The 15309-nt window shown below is 38.4% G+C and overlaps 1 protein-coding gene across 13 annotated transcripts in view; it reads right to left on the bottom strand.

The window, feature by feature from the left end:
- Nucleotides 1-15309, bottom strand: part of lrrc7 (leucine rich repeat containing 7) — an 80508-nt gene that overhangs the window by 25593 nt on the left and 39606 nt on the right. For 11 of the 13 annotated variants that reach the window (XM_058072556.1, XM_058072553.1, XM_058072555.1 and 8 more), the window contains 9 exons: nt 9042-9244; nt 7011-7128; nt 4846-4924; nt 4394-4483; nt 3097-3153; nt 2006-2069; nt 1575-1649; nt 1353-1497; nt 159-231 (listed from right to left, as the gene is read on the bottom strand). In XM_058072556.1, coding sequence (XP_057928539.1) covers nt 159-231; nt 1353-1497; nt 1575-1649; nt 2006-2069; nt 3097-3153; nt 4394-4483; nt 4846-4924; nt 7011-7128; nt 9042-9230 — 890 coding nt within the window. In that variant the 5' untranslated portion in view covers nt 9231-9244. Of the gene's footprint in view, nt 1-158; nt 232-1352; nt 1498-1574; nt 1650-1748; nt 1851-2005; nt 2070-3096; nt 3154-4393; nt 4484-4845; nt 4925-5808; nt 6039-7010; nt 7129-9041; nt 9245-15309 lie in introns of those variants that run through there. The other 2 variants (XM_058072563.1, XR_009129797.1) reach the window with 2 other exon arrangements.

Genomic DNA, 15309 nt, shown 5'->3' with positions numbered 1-15309 from the left:
CGCAGCAAGCAACACACAGAATCCCCCCACATTATCAGCCAGCACAATGACAAAGGAAGAGTAGTACACAAGGAAAATGAAAAAAAAACCTCTAAAGAACATATCTATGTCACTTTTATTGGCCTTTATGACTTGCGTGTGGGGGGGTACTTTCTTACCTCCCGATGGTGCCTGGTAGTGAGGTCAACTGGTTGTCATCCACCTTCAGTGTCGTCAGCTTCTTTAACATTCCTGTTAAACATGCAAATACATGATATTGAATGCAGGTGTGTTTTGAAATGTTTATTGTCCCACAAATTGCCGCTAAACCAGGGGTCTCAAACACGCGGCCCGCAGGCCAAATGTGGCCCGCAGGACACTAGTTTGAGGACCCCGCCTTGATATGAAAGTTTAATGTTAGTGCGGCCCGTGCAAGTTTGATATGGATGCTGTATGGTATCATGTACCCAGAAAAAATTATTACGTTTGATTAATGTTCATGTTAAAGGTTAAATAACTTGTTAATAGTTATCCTCCCTATCCGTGTGGAAGTGGTAAGTTTTTGGCTATTTAAGTTTAAAAGAAATAACTTGAAGGCTACCGTTTAGGTCGCTAGCTCTCTAGTTTGCGAGTTAGCATGTGTCTCAAGACCCTGCAGTTGTGCAATATGTTGTAAATAAAAAGAGTATAAATGTGACTATAGTCGTGTTTTGTCATGTCTACAGGGCTCTAATAATGCTTTCTTAATTTTAATCTGAAAAAAATAATTTGTCTACCCACCAACTATATGTGGTTTCTTAAGTTTTTATTATTTGCCATTTTATTATTATTATTATTATATTTATTTATTTATTACTGATTGATTGATTTTCTTTATTCTTGATTTGTTTATTTATTTTTCATCTTATTTTGTGTAGAAAAATAAAAAGTAAGACATTTGAGAACAGTGGAATGTTTTATCAGAGCTTTTCTTGTAGAAATATTGGAACCAAAGCAAAGTTTTTTACATTTTTTTGTTTTTAATAAATACGTTTTCTTTGTTTTTTGGAAAACCTGATGCGGCCCAGTCCCACCTAGACCTGAGCTCCAGTGGCCTCCAAGTAAATTGAGTTTGAGACCCCTGCGCTAAACAATATTATTGTCTACATTTTTGCGGACCAAATAAACCACTAATGTTATGACAGTATCATCCTTCCATGTTCTATGACGGTTATCCTAATTAGGGTCGTGGGGGTATGCTGGAGGGGCGGGGTACACCCTGGACTGATTCCCAGCCAATTGCAGGGCACATACAGTATAGACAAACAAGCATTCACTCATGACCCCCTTACTGTTTATTTATATTCTAATGATGTGTGCATCTGATGACCTACCTATCGAGTCAGGGAGGTGCTGAAGCATGTTGGAGGATAGCAAAAGATCTTCTAAGGCCTCACATCCTGAAACATCTGTGTCCAAATTCTCAATACGATTCTTAGCTAAGTCTAAGTAGCGCAACTGGCGAAGTTTTCCTAATGACTGCAGAGTAAGGGAAATAAAGGAAGCAATTAATTGAAAGTTAAGATGTAGAGTGCGTGAGACGAAGGCACGCTTACCCCTGGTATGGACTGGAGAGAGTTGTTATCCATCCACAGTTCCTTTAGGTTGTGGATCTGCTCCAACACCTCTGGCTAGTATGCAAACGGGACAAATAAGTCAATAAAATTCACTAAAATGTATAGAACATATATAATATTGGGTGAGACCACACATTGAACTTGCTCTCTGACCCTGCTATAACATCTTGTCAGCTTCCATCCTGCATTCTCTCCCTCAGCTCCCTCAAAGCACTGTGTCCCATTTCATGGTCCAGCTGAACCCTTGCCTCACGCCTTAATGAGATGAGGTCACCAGAGGATTTATAATATTGTGCAATGGCTTTTGAAATGTGAAACTTCCGAGGAGGTCGACCCCCCAAAATGGAGCATACCACCTTCTCCCTCTCATCAGATTAAGATAACATACATCCAAAAAAAAACATTCTCACCACTTCAGAAAATTCATTGCTTCCCAGATCCAACCTCTCCAACTGTGTTAGTCGATGGATGGACCTGAAACGAGGGAATGCAAAACATATCCAATATCCACAGTAAACAAACTGTGGTTAAATTCAAGCGGGTCCAAGTTGTGTAACATCTTTTACATTCTGCTTTCTTTTATATTGGTTCCTCCACTCAGATAACCTTGCTTCTGGTGTTCATTGTTCACCTCCAGCGTTTTTTGGTGCTGCAGTTTAGTTTTAGCATGTCCTTCTTATTATGTCTTGTTGTTTTCATTGTTGTTACATCCTAGCCGCCGTTTCGGCATAGCAACATTTTTCTATGTAGTCCTTTTCTGTTTTTTTCATGGTGCTTTTTTCTCCTAGGGTCTCTAGTTTAGGGGTATTCAAACCTTTTTCCACTCGGGATTACATACTGAAAAATGAAAGGATGCATGGGCCACTGTTGTTATATTCATTCATTCATTTTCTTCATATTTCTTTTTCTCTTAACGTTTTGACTTTATTGTCATAAAATTACTGCTGCTTTTTCAGTTTATGGAGCTGTTTTTTAAGCTATTTTATCTTTATCTTGTTATTTTGTTTCTCATAAATTATTATAAAATTGTTATAAAAAAATAAACATCTTTTAACTCTGGAGGAAGATATTGGCATGAAATTCTGATTTTGAAAAAAAATGAATTTATTCTTTAAAAATTACTACAGATTTTTAAATTTTTGCTTTTTTTTTTTGTTTTTTTAGTTCTTAAATATAAAGATTGTGCTGAGCACCTGTAAAAAAACAAACAAACAAACAAACAAACAAACAAAAACTGCAGTCTGCAAATGTGACGCACTTTGGACACCCCTGTCAAAGTCGCTGTTGTTTGGTACTTTTCGTGCTTGTGAAGCACTTTGTAATTTTATACATAGACGCTTTCAAAACTGTTATTCTTCATCTTGATATATATTATATATTCAAGTCACACCAGTCAGAAAGGAATGTAGCTTTAATTCACACATCTTGGAAAGCAAACTAATGTGTAGTATTATAATAATAGTAATAATAATCAGTGGAGCTGAAAAAGACACTATCTTACTTTGGCATGGTTTTCAGGTGGTTCTCTCTCAGCTCCAGGATCCGAAGTTTGGAAAGTCTGAACAAATGCAAACATGAAAAAAAAACAAATGTAGATTTAATTCACACTGAAACACAATGAAATTTACTCCAAAACAAGCCTCCTTAACAGTTTTAGTATTACCTATGGAGCATAGGATTGTAATTCATCCAAAATGACCCATGTGGGAAATTAAATCATCCCATTGTCATAAGGGCGCATTGATGTTTTAAAAATTGAATGTAATGCAACACCTTTGTTTTTCCTCAATTGGATACCATCCATCCATTTTCTATACCGCTTATCCTCATTGGGTTGTATGCTGGAGCCTATCCCAGCTGACTTCAGACGAGAGGCGGAGTACACCCTGGACTGGTCGCCAGCCAATCGCAGTCAATTGGATACCACCAAGGCATAATAAAAAAAAGTTATTGTCGAACATTGTCTCAGAAAATAGTGTATAGTCCCAGTGGGTCCACTACTGTGTTGCAGGAATGAAAGTCAGTTGAACATAACAGAAAAATCCTGATTCTTTTTATAACCTCATCCGTAATCTTTGGTATTATTTAAAATCTCTTTAATTTTGGTCTTCACTCTTAAAATCAGTCCAACTTGTACAATAAAGGGACATTACTTGAGAATGTAAAAAGGCTTACAAAAAACAGTGATCCATATTTAAAGAGGAAGCTTTGTGTTAATAATATCAACTAATCAGTGTTTTTATGTTACATTAGGCTTTTAGGCTTTACTCTCATTTTTGATGTTGTGTTTTTTTTTTTGGTTATGTTACTTCTACAATGTACCACGGGCCGTAAAGCCCCTTTTGTACTCCTTGTCAGAGTTGAGCGTGTGACGTGACATCAACTCTGTGATGAGAAACCACAACTCTCATTGACGAGTTAGCTTCCAGATCATCAGTTGCCTCCCTAAATCATGGTAATTAAAGAGAAGGGGAGTATTAGTGCAGCTGGAAGTCATGGATTCATAACAACAGGTAGTAGACCCAGCCAGCATTGCAACTGAAACCGGCAAAATTCAACAAAATGGGTACCCGGGAGAAGCCAAGCATGCATGCATTTTCAAGGTTCAAAATGCACACTGTGTACAAAAATGTGTACATGTTGGCAGGTCTTTAATGGTGTGACCAGTAGAGTGGGTCAAATCCTTTTGTATCCCTGCATTTACTTTGTAAAAATCACAAACAAACTTTGCAAAGAAATATTAGTAATAGTGAAAAATTCCAATTCCAATAACAGACATTCAAAATGCATGGAATTACCTGCCAAAGTTCGCCGGCAAATACTCGAGGAAGGCATCGTTTAAAAAGAGCTGAGTCAGATTCAGGAGTTGTGTAAAACCATCAGGGAGCCTGCAAGACAAAAATATAGTACAATGAAGAAAAAAAACTTGACTATTTTCATTCTATGGTCTCTTTTTTTTAATCTCCATTGCAGAGATCGCTTATTTAACAAATATGTATACAATTTGACAAAATAGCGTTGACAAAATAGGCAAAATCTGGAGTTTTCAAAGTAAACAGCTTGTTTCCTCTCTCACCAAAGTAACTAAAAGCTAATTCTGACTTTAACAATCTTTTTTCTGTATTTGTTGTGTCTCAGGTTGCCGCTCCAAGTCTTTCCTGCCTCCCACTTTGAAAACCACTGGGCTAAATATGACAGTGAAGATAACAGGAGGACAGTTCCAGTGTATGCTTTGCTCCCAGTGTCTTACTTGGTGATGGGGTTGACACTAGCCTCTACCACTGACAGGCCTTTACAGCATTTGATATTATCTGGAAACTCTTGGATACCTGTCAGAAAAGGGAAGAAAAAAAGAAGTGTCACATATTTCTGTGTAGCTTTTTAGTTTGAAATTACTATCATTATGATGCTTAATTGGATTGTCTATATAATTACTGTAAATGATTTCCTTTGTCTTCTAAATGAGATCATAATGGCAGAAGTGATCATCATCATCTTTAAAGATGAAGTAAGAAATGTCTGTTTTGCTCCTGGATCTCATCAGTTTTAAGAGTGAAAATTTGTAATTTACCTTTGTAACATATTGGCTCTCAAAATATCACATGCAATTGGTCCTTTGGGTTACAAATAAGTTTTGCGTCAGAACTTGTACCTAAATGAACTTCACACTGCATACAGAACAAATGAAGGGCATACAGTATAATACACTAATAAAAGGAGAACAATTCTATACTTTTATCCTTATTGTCTTTCCTCCTCAGGGCTCTACATTAAAAACCAAAATGACTTGCCCATAGGGAATCCTTAAGGTGAGAACTACTTGCCCGAACTTGCCCCATGTAAAATGAAAAGACTGCCATAATGATATCATGTAATTTTTTGTGGCATCACATGAGAATCTCAAATAAATAAAATAATATAATAAATACTACCTTACACATGGTAGTCGTAGTAAGCAGTGATATTTATAAGTTGTGCGCCACAATGAAACATTATTGAATAGACACATTTGTGTACTAGTAAAGTGTTTTTAATCCAGAAAAAAAGCCCAATGGTCAAACAATAATTTGTGAAGCAAAGGTGAGAACAATACACAGAGAAATGGAAGCGCTAGATTTTGTAGCTTGTGCAAAATCAGCACTTGGTATTGGATCTAATGGGTGGTGTTTCATTGTGACCACTTCAAATTGTCACAGCAATGTGATTCACTCACCTGTGCCATCATTTGATTTGCTGCCGCTAATAAAATACTTGTTTAGGAGGCACTGGTTCATCACTTTTTGCTGTTTCCTTCAGAATTAGACGATGTTGGCAGCGACGCCATGATGGATGTTTTCGTAGTCAAACGATCGCTGATTGGTTGATCGCGAACAACGGGTGTGGGTAAAACGTGGACTGTGGATTACGGACCGCGGTCTAAATAAACGATTCTGATTGGTCCATTTCAAGATTTGCAAGGATTGCTTTGCAAATTACCACCGGAATTACCCAGTCCGTGTTTTACCAACACCCAACAAGAACCGCTTAAAAAAAAAACCTCTTGGCAGTATGGCATGCTAAAGTGCACTTGCCCGACGGGAATATCACTGATTAGATTTACTTGCCCGAATTTTGTTTTAACTTGCCCCGGGCCATCGGTACATCGTTATTGTCGAGCCCTGCTCCTTTTCAAAGGAGAACTATTTGTATTGAGTTGTGGTCTCCTATAGAGATCATCATTTTGAAGTTAATATTTTAATATAAAATTATTATTCAAGTATTCATGACACCAAAACATGTTCATTTTTTTTTACTTTGAAAGGCATATTTCCTGTCGGAGACAAGAGGGAGGAAGGCCCATCACAAAATTACATATGGAATGCTTTCATTGTTGATTTGAGTTCTATTGTTGTTTTTGTTGTATATGAATGCACTTACTATAATTGTAAAAGTATAAAAAAAACATTTTTGGTTTTCTGGAATAGATTCATTGAATTTACAGGTTTTTTTCGTCCTGGAAAAAATGTAACGAATGAATGATGCTGACCAAGCTTCCACTGCAATTGTGTCTTATTGTCAATGATCATTATTTTAATAAACTACAGTAAAAAATGGGCATATTACAGACATAATTGCAAATGGTGATTAATCATAATTAATGTTCTGACTTTACAATAAGCTACACAATAATAGAGTACTTACTGAGGAACTAATGAGTAGTGGTTAGATTAATTACTCATTAACTGATTAATCTGATTAATAGTTTGATCCACTAATTAAAATATTAAATTATCTAAAACACCAGTCCAAGGTGTACCCTGCCTCTCGCCCTAAGACAGCTGGGATAGGCTCCAGCACCCCCTGCAACCCTCATGAGGATAAGCGGTAGAAAATGAATGAATGAAAAAAAATTATTTAAATCATTTTTTTTTTTACCATTTTTACTAATGTCCAGCTCTTTTAGGTTGACCAGGCTGGCAATGGTGGTTGGCAGGTTGGACAGATCGTTATCAGGCATGCTCAGCTTCTTCAAGGACTGGCAGTTGAAGAGTTGCTATGGAAACACAAAGCAAATAAAAGAGAATATTATATAATATTATTATTAAATGAAACAAAATTGACTTTGACTAAGAAATCATCATCAAGAAGTCATCAAATAGTAAAAATCAACAAATCCAAAAATGGGCTGCGTTATGTTCGTATATTAAAATATGTATTTCTCTGGCAGATCAGGATGTGGCCCAATAAGAGTTTAATCTCTACGTTTCTTCAACATTATTTCTCTTCTCTGAACTGAAATTACATTAGCATACACATAAATGAATAACTATCTGTCATTTTGGTCTTTTCTCCCACGGTACTGTTTCAATGCCACTTTTCGGCTGTAAGGTTCTTACCTGGCTCAACACAAATTCTATTTACTATACCCCTCCACTGGCAAAAATAATTAATATCATGTACAATGAGGTACTGAATTTCAAGTACATGGTCAGTCAGAGTGGCAATACTATATGGGTGGCATGAACCACTGCTGCTCCTTGGTCATTCGTCATTACCTTCATTTTAACGTTTGAGGATAAACGGACAGAAATTACAAAAATAAACATTGTTGCTACTTGTTTGTTTTTAATGTTATTGTATGTTTGTTATTAATGAAAAACAGAAAATCCATTCTTTATAACTTGAACAACAGAATTCTACTAGGTTGCAGTACAATGTTAAATAGTTTATTTAAGGGGACGTCCTTACCTTGCTTAACAGACACTCCATAAAAACAAAGTTTCTGTTCACATTCTTATGTGCTGAACTCAAAGATCTAAAACCTTTTCAATGTACTATATTTTCCGGACGTATTGTTAGGTGTTAAAGCATTAGTGGAGAGTTGCATCATCACCTCTTTTTGCTTCTTAGACAAAAAAAAAAAAAACATATACCGTATTTTCTGGACTATAAGTCGCTCCGGAGTATTAGTATAAGTCGCACAAGGCCAAAAATGTATAATTAGGTAGAAAAAAATACAGAAAAATACAGAAGCCGTAGTTTTTGCAGGTAATTTATTTTACAAACTACTTGACCAAAACAGTCCTCTTGGAGGGCAAGTTCTAACAATAAAAGAATAGAGAACCGGCTGAATAGGTGTTACATATGCTAACATTTTTTGCAACACAAAAAATAAGCATGAACAGAAAAGGTGTCCAGTGTTTATGTAACATAAACAGTTTTTTCATTCATAAGTCGCTTTGGAGTATAAGTCGCAGGAACAGCCAACCTATGAAAAAAATTGTGACTTATAGTTTGGAAAATACGTTAAATAAGGCATTTGGGATTGTAAAAATGTATAAACTGAGTTGATGAATATCAAAACGAAAAAAAAAACACTTTTAATGCGTGACATGACGCCTTTGTAGAATTGTATCAAACAGCCTATTTTAAAACTTCATTGACTGACAATCATATGTCTGTATTTATGTAGTCCGTGGCTGACTCAACAACTACAATCTCCTGGCTAGACATAATTAGTGTCCTAATTAAACAACATTACTGCCTAAAATAGCATTTCTCAATCCACTCAGGTAAAAGAGTTCTGAGTAGGTCGTCCAGAAATTTAATGGTTGATAGTTTGATCCTTCCACCCAGTCACTGTTGTTGAGTTCATGGGAAAGATACTTGTCGCTACAGATGTAGCTAACTACCAGTGTGTGATTGAGGAGTGAAGTGTTATGGGCAAAACCAGTAATTTTCCTCAGGTGAACTATACTAGAGTGTGTAACGGTACCTGTACATCTATATGGGTGCAGTCTGTTTGAGTGAAAGCCTCTTTGTAGTTTAAGAACTAAACACTGGGTCAGTTTAGCATGAAACAGCCTCAGAGGAGAAACTAATGGAGCCTGGAAACCACAAAGCATAACTAAAACGATCATGCCAAGGTCAAAAATTTCAGTCATGAATTTTTAACTTCCCATTTACCTTGGGTAGTTCCTCAATCTGGTTGGCGTCCAGGTAGAGCTCCTCCAGAGTTCTCTCAAAGCTGAATATTTCCTTGGGGACCTGCTGCAGGCTGCAGTGAGAGTAGTCTAACACCGAGATCACTTCTTCCTCCCCTCGAAAACACCGGCATGGCACCAGCCGACCAATCAGCTTCCGTTTTGTGGTCATTTCCAGACACTGTACTATAGAGGCAAAAGAGAAGAAAAAAACGCTCTTGTTGAGAAGTCCTATAATATGTATATGTATTCATGTCCATGTTGAATCATGCTTCCATCATTTCCACACTCATTGATTTGAACCCCCCATTATCAGAGCTAATCGGCAATTGTAGGCCACAAACAACCATTCACACTCACATTCATACAGTACCTGTGGACCAAGTAGCCTAAAATGCATGTTATTGGAACATATTGTTCTGCTTTATCTTATCAAATTAAAATTCCAGACCAGCCGTTACTCAAAAACAAAAATGAGCTTTGACCACTGCCACCTCTGTTTCCTGTTAAATCTGGAGACAATAACAATGACCGTGATGAGGAAGAGAACAGAGATGACTTTATTGCATTGCAAATCCAAAACAGACATCAGAGTGGAGCCAAATGAAGAGGGATTCCGCAATAAAAACCTGCAGCATTATCTGTTAACACACTCATGTCCAAATACAGATGAATTGAGGTGATAGACAAATGATCTTGAGCTTTGAGAGGATGTTCGTTGTCTGTACGTCTAGTTAAATAAGATAAAAAGACTACAGATCAGGCAGGACTGTTTATCTTAAAAGAGCTGCTCCATTAATAATCAATAGATCTTTTTTTTCCACAGTCATGCTGAAAGCACACATAATGAGGCAGACAAGGATTTATAGTTTGTCCACACGTCTGTAAACAAAGCTGTCAGTTGTTTTCAATGGCGCTCACACCCTCGACTCAGCTTACTTACATTGTTGGAAGGTTTCTTTAGCAGACACCACATCAGTTAAGTTGAATTCACATGTTTTGAGTGTATTTTATGTCCATAAACTAAACTAGTTAAGCAGTCGGTTCATTCTTATTTTCATTCATTCATTCATTGCTGGAGCCTATCCCAGATGTCTTCAGGCAAGAGGCGGGGTACACCCTCGACTGTTCGCCATCCAATCACAGGGCACATATAGACAAACAACCATTCACACTCACATTCATACCTATGGACAATTTGGAGTCGCCAATTAACCTAGCATGTTTTTGGAATGTGGGAGGAAATCGGAGTACCCGGAGAAAACCCACGCATGCACGGGGAGAACATGCAACTCCACACAGAGATGGCCGAGGGTGGGATTGAACTCGGGTCTCCTAGCTGTGAGGCCTGCACGCTAACCACTCATCCGCTGTACCACCTATATATACTATATATTATAATTTCTGTGATATTTTTATGAACCATTCTTTCATGTATTCTCGATCCGTGAACGGCTTCCCCTTGATGTTTTGTCTTTTTTAGAGACGTATTAATGTTCGGTGTCGGAGACGCCACAACAAGAAGACAGAAGTGCCGCGGGTTGCCGACCACTGCTCTACATAGATAGATACTAATCATCCAACTAGAATTTAATGACTGCAAAAACCGGAGTCCCCGTAGAAAACCCATGCATGCACTGGGAGACATGCAAACTCCACACAGAGATGGCTGAGGGTGGAATCGAACTCGTGCAGCCCCGACTAATGTTATCAGCCAATATTGCAATGGAAATGAGACATCAGATCATATTGGTATTGTTAAAAATGATATCGGTGTACTACACAGAACAACCAACTTTTGCCTTCAGATTGCAAATATGCAGTTTCCAATGACTGTAACGTGTTAGATTTTGTTCTTCACCTGAATAGTAGCTACAAATGACAAACATCTTCCAGTGACCGCAAAGCAGCTGAACATTGCACCAAACAGGAAACAGAAAACCATAATAGTACCAAATATGTTCTGTTTATTTGTGAAATGCATCTAACAGAATATGTGTGATGTGTTCATTAAATGACATTAGTCTGAGGGAAGAGCTCAGTAATGAAGCATATCTTTATTAATTACTACCTTATATTAAGAAATCTAATAGTGGTCCAAGGTAAATTAACTGCTACCATCCCTTTAGCGATAATTATAACTACAGTTATTAAATATGTATCTGCGGAAATAATACATTTTATTAGCTACAGCTGCTTAATGACTGTACATTGTACTGATGCTGTGGCATCTAAATGCCAACAGCTTCTTTTCAAGTCAAAAGGTAGTATTGCATACCTGACATAGTATTACAATGTCAGGTCTAATGACAAATATAGGGAGTGAATGGGAGAGAATGGTCACCTTCATGGTACAGATACATCCAGAGAAGGGAGGTAGAAACCCACATCCCGCAAAAAAATATATATTATCATCAAAAAGGGGGCGGCACGGCGGTCTCGTGGTTAGCGCGCAGACCTCACAGCTAGGAGACCAGGGTTCAATCCCCACCCTCGGCCATCTCTGTGTGGAGTTTGCATGTTCTCCCCGTGCATGCGTGGTTTTCTCCGGGTACTCCGGTTTCCTCCCACATTCCAAAAACATGCTAGGTTAATTGGCCACTCCAAATTGTCCATAGGTATGAATGTGAGTGTGAATGGTTGTTTGTCTGTATGTGCCCTGTGATTGGCTGGCCACCAGTCCAGGGTGTACCCCGCCTCTCGCCCGAAGACAGCTGGGATAGGCTCCAGCACCCCCCGCGACCCTCGTGAGGAAAAGCGGTAGAAAATGAATGAATGAATGAATGAATGAATCATCAAAAAGGGTAAATAAAAAATCCATCTTTATATAGTATTTGGAAATGTATCAACATAATCTGTCCTTGATTTGGTCTACATTGTGAGTTCTAGATGCAAAAAAGATCAAATGAGTGTTTCACGCAATAAATGGTTGACCCAGTCAGAAAGAGTCAAACCACAGCAGTGAAAAAGTCCAGACAAAGAAAAAGTCAGCACCAATAGAGTGAAATTGGGAAGTGAGCATGGTTGGCTGTGTTGCCTTTTGCTGCTGCTATGGCAACAGGATGACAGAGCAGACTGACGCTGCAGAAGCAGTGCTACATGTGGATGTGCAAACACATCCCCGCATTCATTTCAAAGCAATATGAAATCATAAAAAGCAAAGATGTGGTGAGACATTTAGCAAGAACAGACAGCACATGCAAACACCCACCCGCCCACATGCCACACGCATGTTAAACACGCATACACACGACGAGCAAACCGCCATCACGTCATCAATCTTCTGCATTCCATCTCAAGTTGTCTCGTGCAGCTGTTCTGGAGTTGAACGTGCATGTAGTGCAATCTCGAACAGCACGAGAGGGTGAAACCCTCAGGGTCCCATCACTTCACGTGCAGCCCTGCTATCTCCATAGTAACCGCTGCCATAGCGACGGTCTCCCAGGAGCTGGGTGTATTTTTACTCTTTCTCTCTGTCATAAAACAGAACATGCTGCTCTCAGTGGGCGATCGCTCCACATTTGTCGATGCTTTACATAAACTCAAGTATATCTGACACCTTTAAAATACCTGCAGAAGAAACCTCTTTTTTCCTAGTCTGTCTTTTTCAGCGAACAAATTTGAAACCCAAGCATTAAATCAGTGAAAAGCTAAAAATCGGAAATGACACCCCGAAACACAGCCTGGAGCACAAAACAGCCCCCACCCAGGGGTCAAACACCTTCCTGTTGAGTCGTTCAATTGTTGTCATTGGCTCCCTATCTCACCCTGCTATGTTCACTTCCTGATTTTACTGACTCACCCACAAAAAGACAGCCCGAATCTTTCCACACAAGTCTGGATCCCCAACAGACTGGGTGGTGATGTAATGATATGTGCAGACACGTGCACGTCTGTTTGGGACATGATAATGGTTCTGGATTGCTACATCGCAATCCATCCATAATTGGAACGACTTGTTGAGACATTTTTTGGACTCTAAACAGCTAAAAAGCAAATGACTTGATTGTGTATGTTTTGCACTTGATGGTTGGTAAGGCTTTCCCAAGACACAAAGCAATTAGGAATGTATTTTGCTTAAATTGACTTCATAAGATAATGTGGCTCTTTCAGTCAAAATGGCCAAGTTTTGAGGACAAAAAGCCCTCACCCAAACAACTTTATGCTCGACTGAAGTTTAGCGCTGACCACATACAGGAAGACAATTCCTTCTGAATAACGTCTGTTGTCAGAAGTTCTTGAAGAAGAACATTTGGCAACAGTAAACATTAACAGCTGTTGAACAGGTTGATGGTTGCATCATATTCTGGCTAACATTGCACAAAGTGGATGGAATCATGAAAAAAGACTAACCAGACTGACTCAGCATCCCTTTAAATACACAACATGTGGTCATGTTCATGCGACTGAACAATTCACTGTTATTATAACATATCATCATAAAATTTTGTTTAGACTACGGTGAGAATGATTGTCTCTTCATGACAGCTGAGATAAACTCCTTGGTAACCCTGAGCAGGATAAGCTGGAGAAAATGGATACATGGATGGATGGTAAAATTGACGGAAAAGATGGGAACTAATACATTCCAACTTCCAGATATCAAAAACATAAAATTCTGAATTACCAGTTTCTAGAAAGTCAAAGGTTTTTTCCTCCGGGTACTCTGGTTTCCTCCCACATTCCAAAAACATGCTAGGTTAATTGGCGACTCCAAAAGGTATGAATGTGAGTGTGAATGGTTGTTTGTCTATATGTGCCCTGTGATTGGCTGGCGACCAGTCCAGGGTGTACTCGCCTCTCGCCCAAAGACAGCTGGGATAGGCTCCAGCACCCCCGTGACCCTCATGAGGACAAGCGGTACAAAATAAATTAATAAATGATTCCCACTCATCTCATTCACTCTAAGACGATATATTTGCTAAATATGTGATAATATTGTTAAAAATGACTGTTTTGCTTTTTATGTGAGTGACGTGCCCATGGGCCCAGGTCTGAACCTGCAATGGTTTCATGGCATGTGACATTTTACAGTCTGAATCAGTGTTATGTAACCAGGGGGTCGGGACCCCAATAAGATCAATGTCAAGGTGGTGCTTTGTGACAAAGCTAAAAAAGAAAGCAAAATGAAAAAAAGCATGGTTAATTAAGGGACAACAAAAAAAGCTGTAATGATGTAAATTTGTAAATGTGAAAGACCTTCATAAGAAGTCTTTTTTCTACAAATGAGGGTTAATTTATTTATTTTTTGTTTTATATAGGACAGAAAAAACCTATTGTAAAAAAATATGATCACGACCTGAGTGAAATGTCATGCCATCAAAACAAACCGCATTTGTCGAGTGCCATGTTTCATTAACACGTAAGAGCTCATCACGACACGAATTGTGTTGACGTAAATTGACATGACAATCAAGGCAGTGACCCGATTCAACACAGGTGTGCATCAGAGCAAAAAGGCAACAGGAACCACAATGTCGCACAAACAGACCCACTCTGGCTCCATGTTATTAATGAGACATGAACCGTACTCGATCAAACTTTGTGTGCTTACTTATTAACGACCATCAACACAATGGAAGAAGTGACACATCATTTTAATGAGGACAGTCTCATTTTAATGATGTGATGGAATGATCATAATGAATAAACACTCAACAGTTTCGCAAACATTTCCAGACTGAAATATTTGTCTTTTCTTCTCATCTTAAGGTTATAGTCAGCCAACTGTCCCTCTGTTTCGATGTGGCTCACAGTTAAATCACTTTATTTGAGTGTCTCCTTCTGCCGAGTCTCACTTTCTCTGGCGCGCTTGTTTCCAGGCCAGTCATGTATTTTTTCCAGGGTTGTGCTCAGTGGCCCAGTTCTGCCTGAGACGCCCCAGCACATCCCTTCTTCCTGTCCTCTCCCTCTGAATCTCAGTATTTATCAGAGCTCCTATATGCCATGTACCTTTAAATGAAGCCATTCAAAATCAAACACATTCCCTTTTATTTATTTGGTATGTTATTATAGGAGGCGGTTTTGCATGGTAATTTCTTTTGTGAGAAGACAACCCGAAGAACCGCCTGTTGAAATTATTATTACACTCACTCATTTTAGATTTAAAGAGGTCTCGAACACAGACTTCTGCAACTAAACCAGGGAAAAATAACATGCACCATTTTTACTTTGTTTATTCATTCATTCATTTTCTCTCTATGTATGATAACTGGAAGAAAATTCATGATTGAATCATCTTTGTAAATCTC

This window comes from Doryrhamphus excisus, chromosome 5 (genome assembly GCF_030265055.1).
Source record: "Doryrhamphus excisus isolate RoL2022-K1 chromosome 5, RoL_Dexc_1.0, whole genome shotgun sequence".
NCBI classification, from domain to species: domain Eukaryota; kingdom Metazoa; phylum Chordata; class Actinopteri; order Syngnathiformes; family Syngnathidae; genus Doryrhamphus; species Doryrhamphus excisus.
Note: the sequence above shows the minus strand (reverse complement) of the source record. Positions and strands in the feature narration are given on the sequence as shown.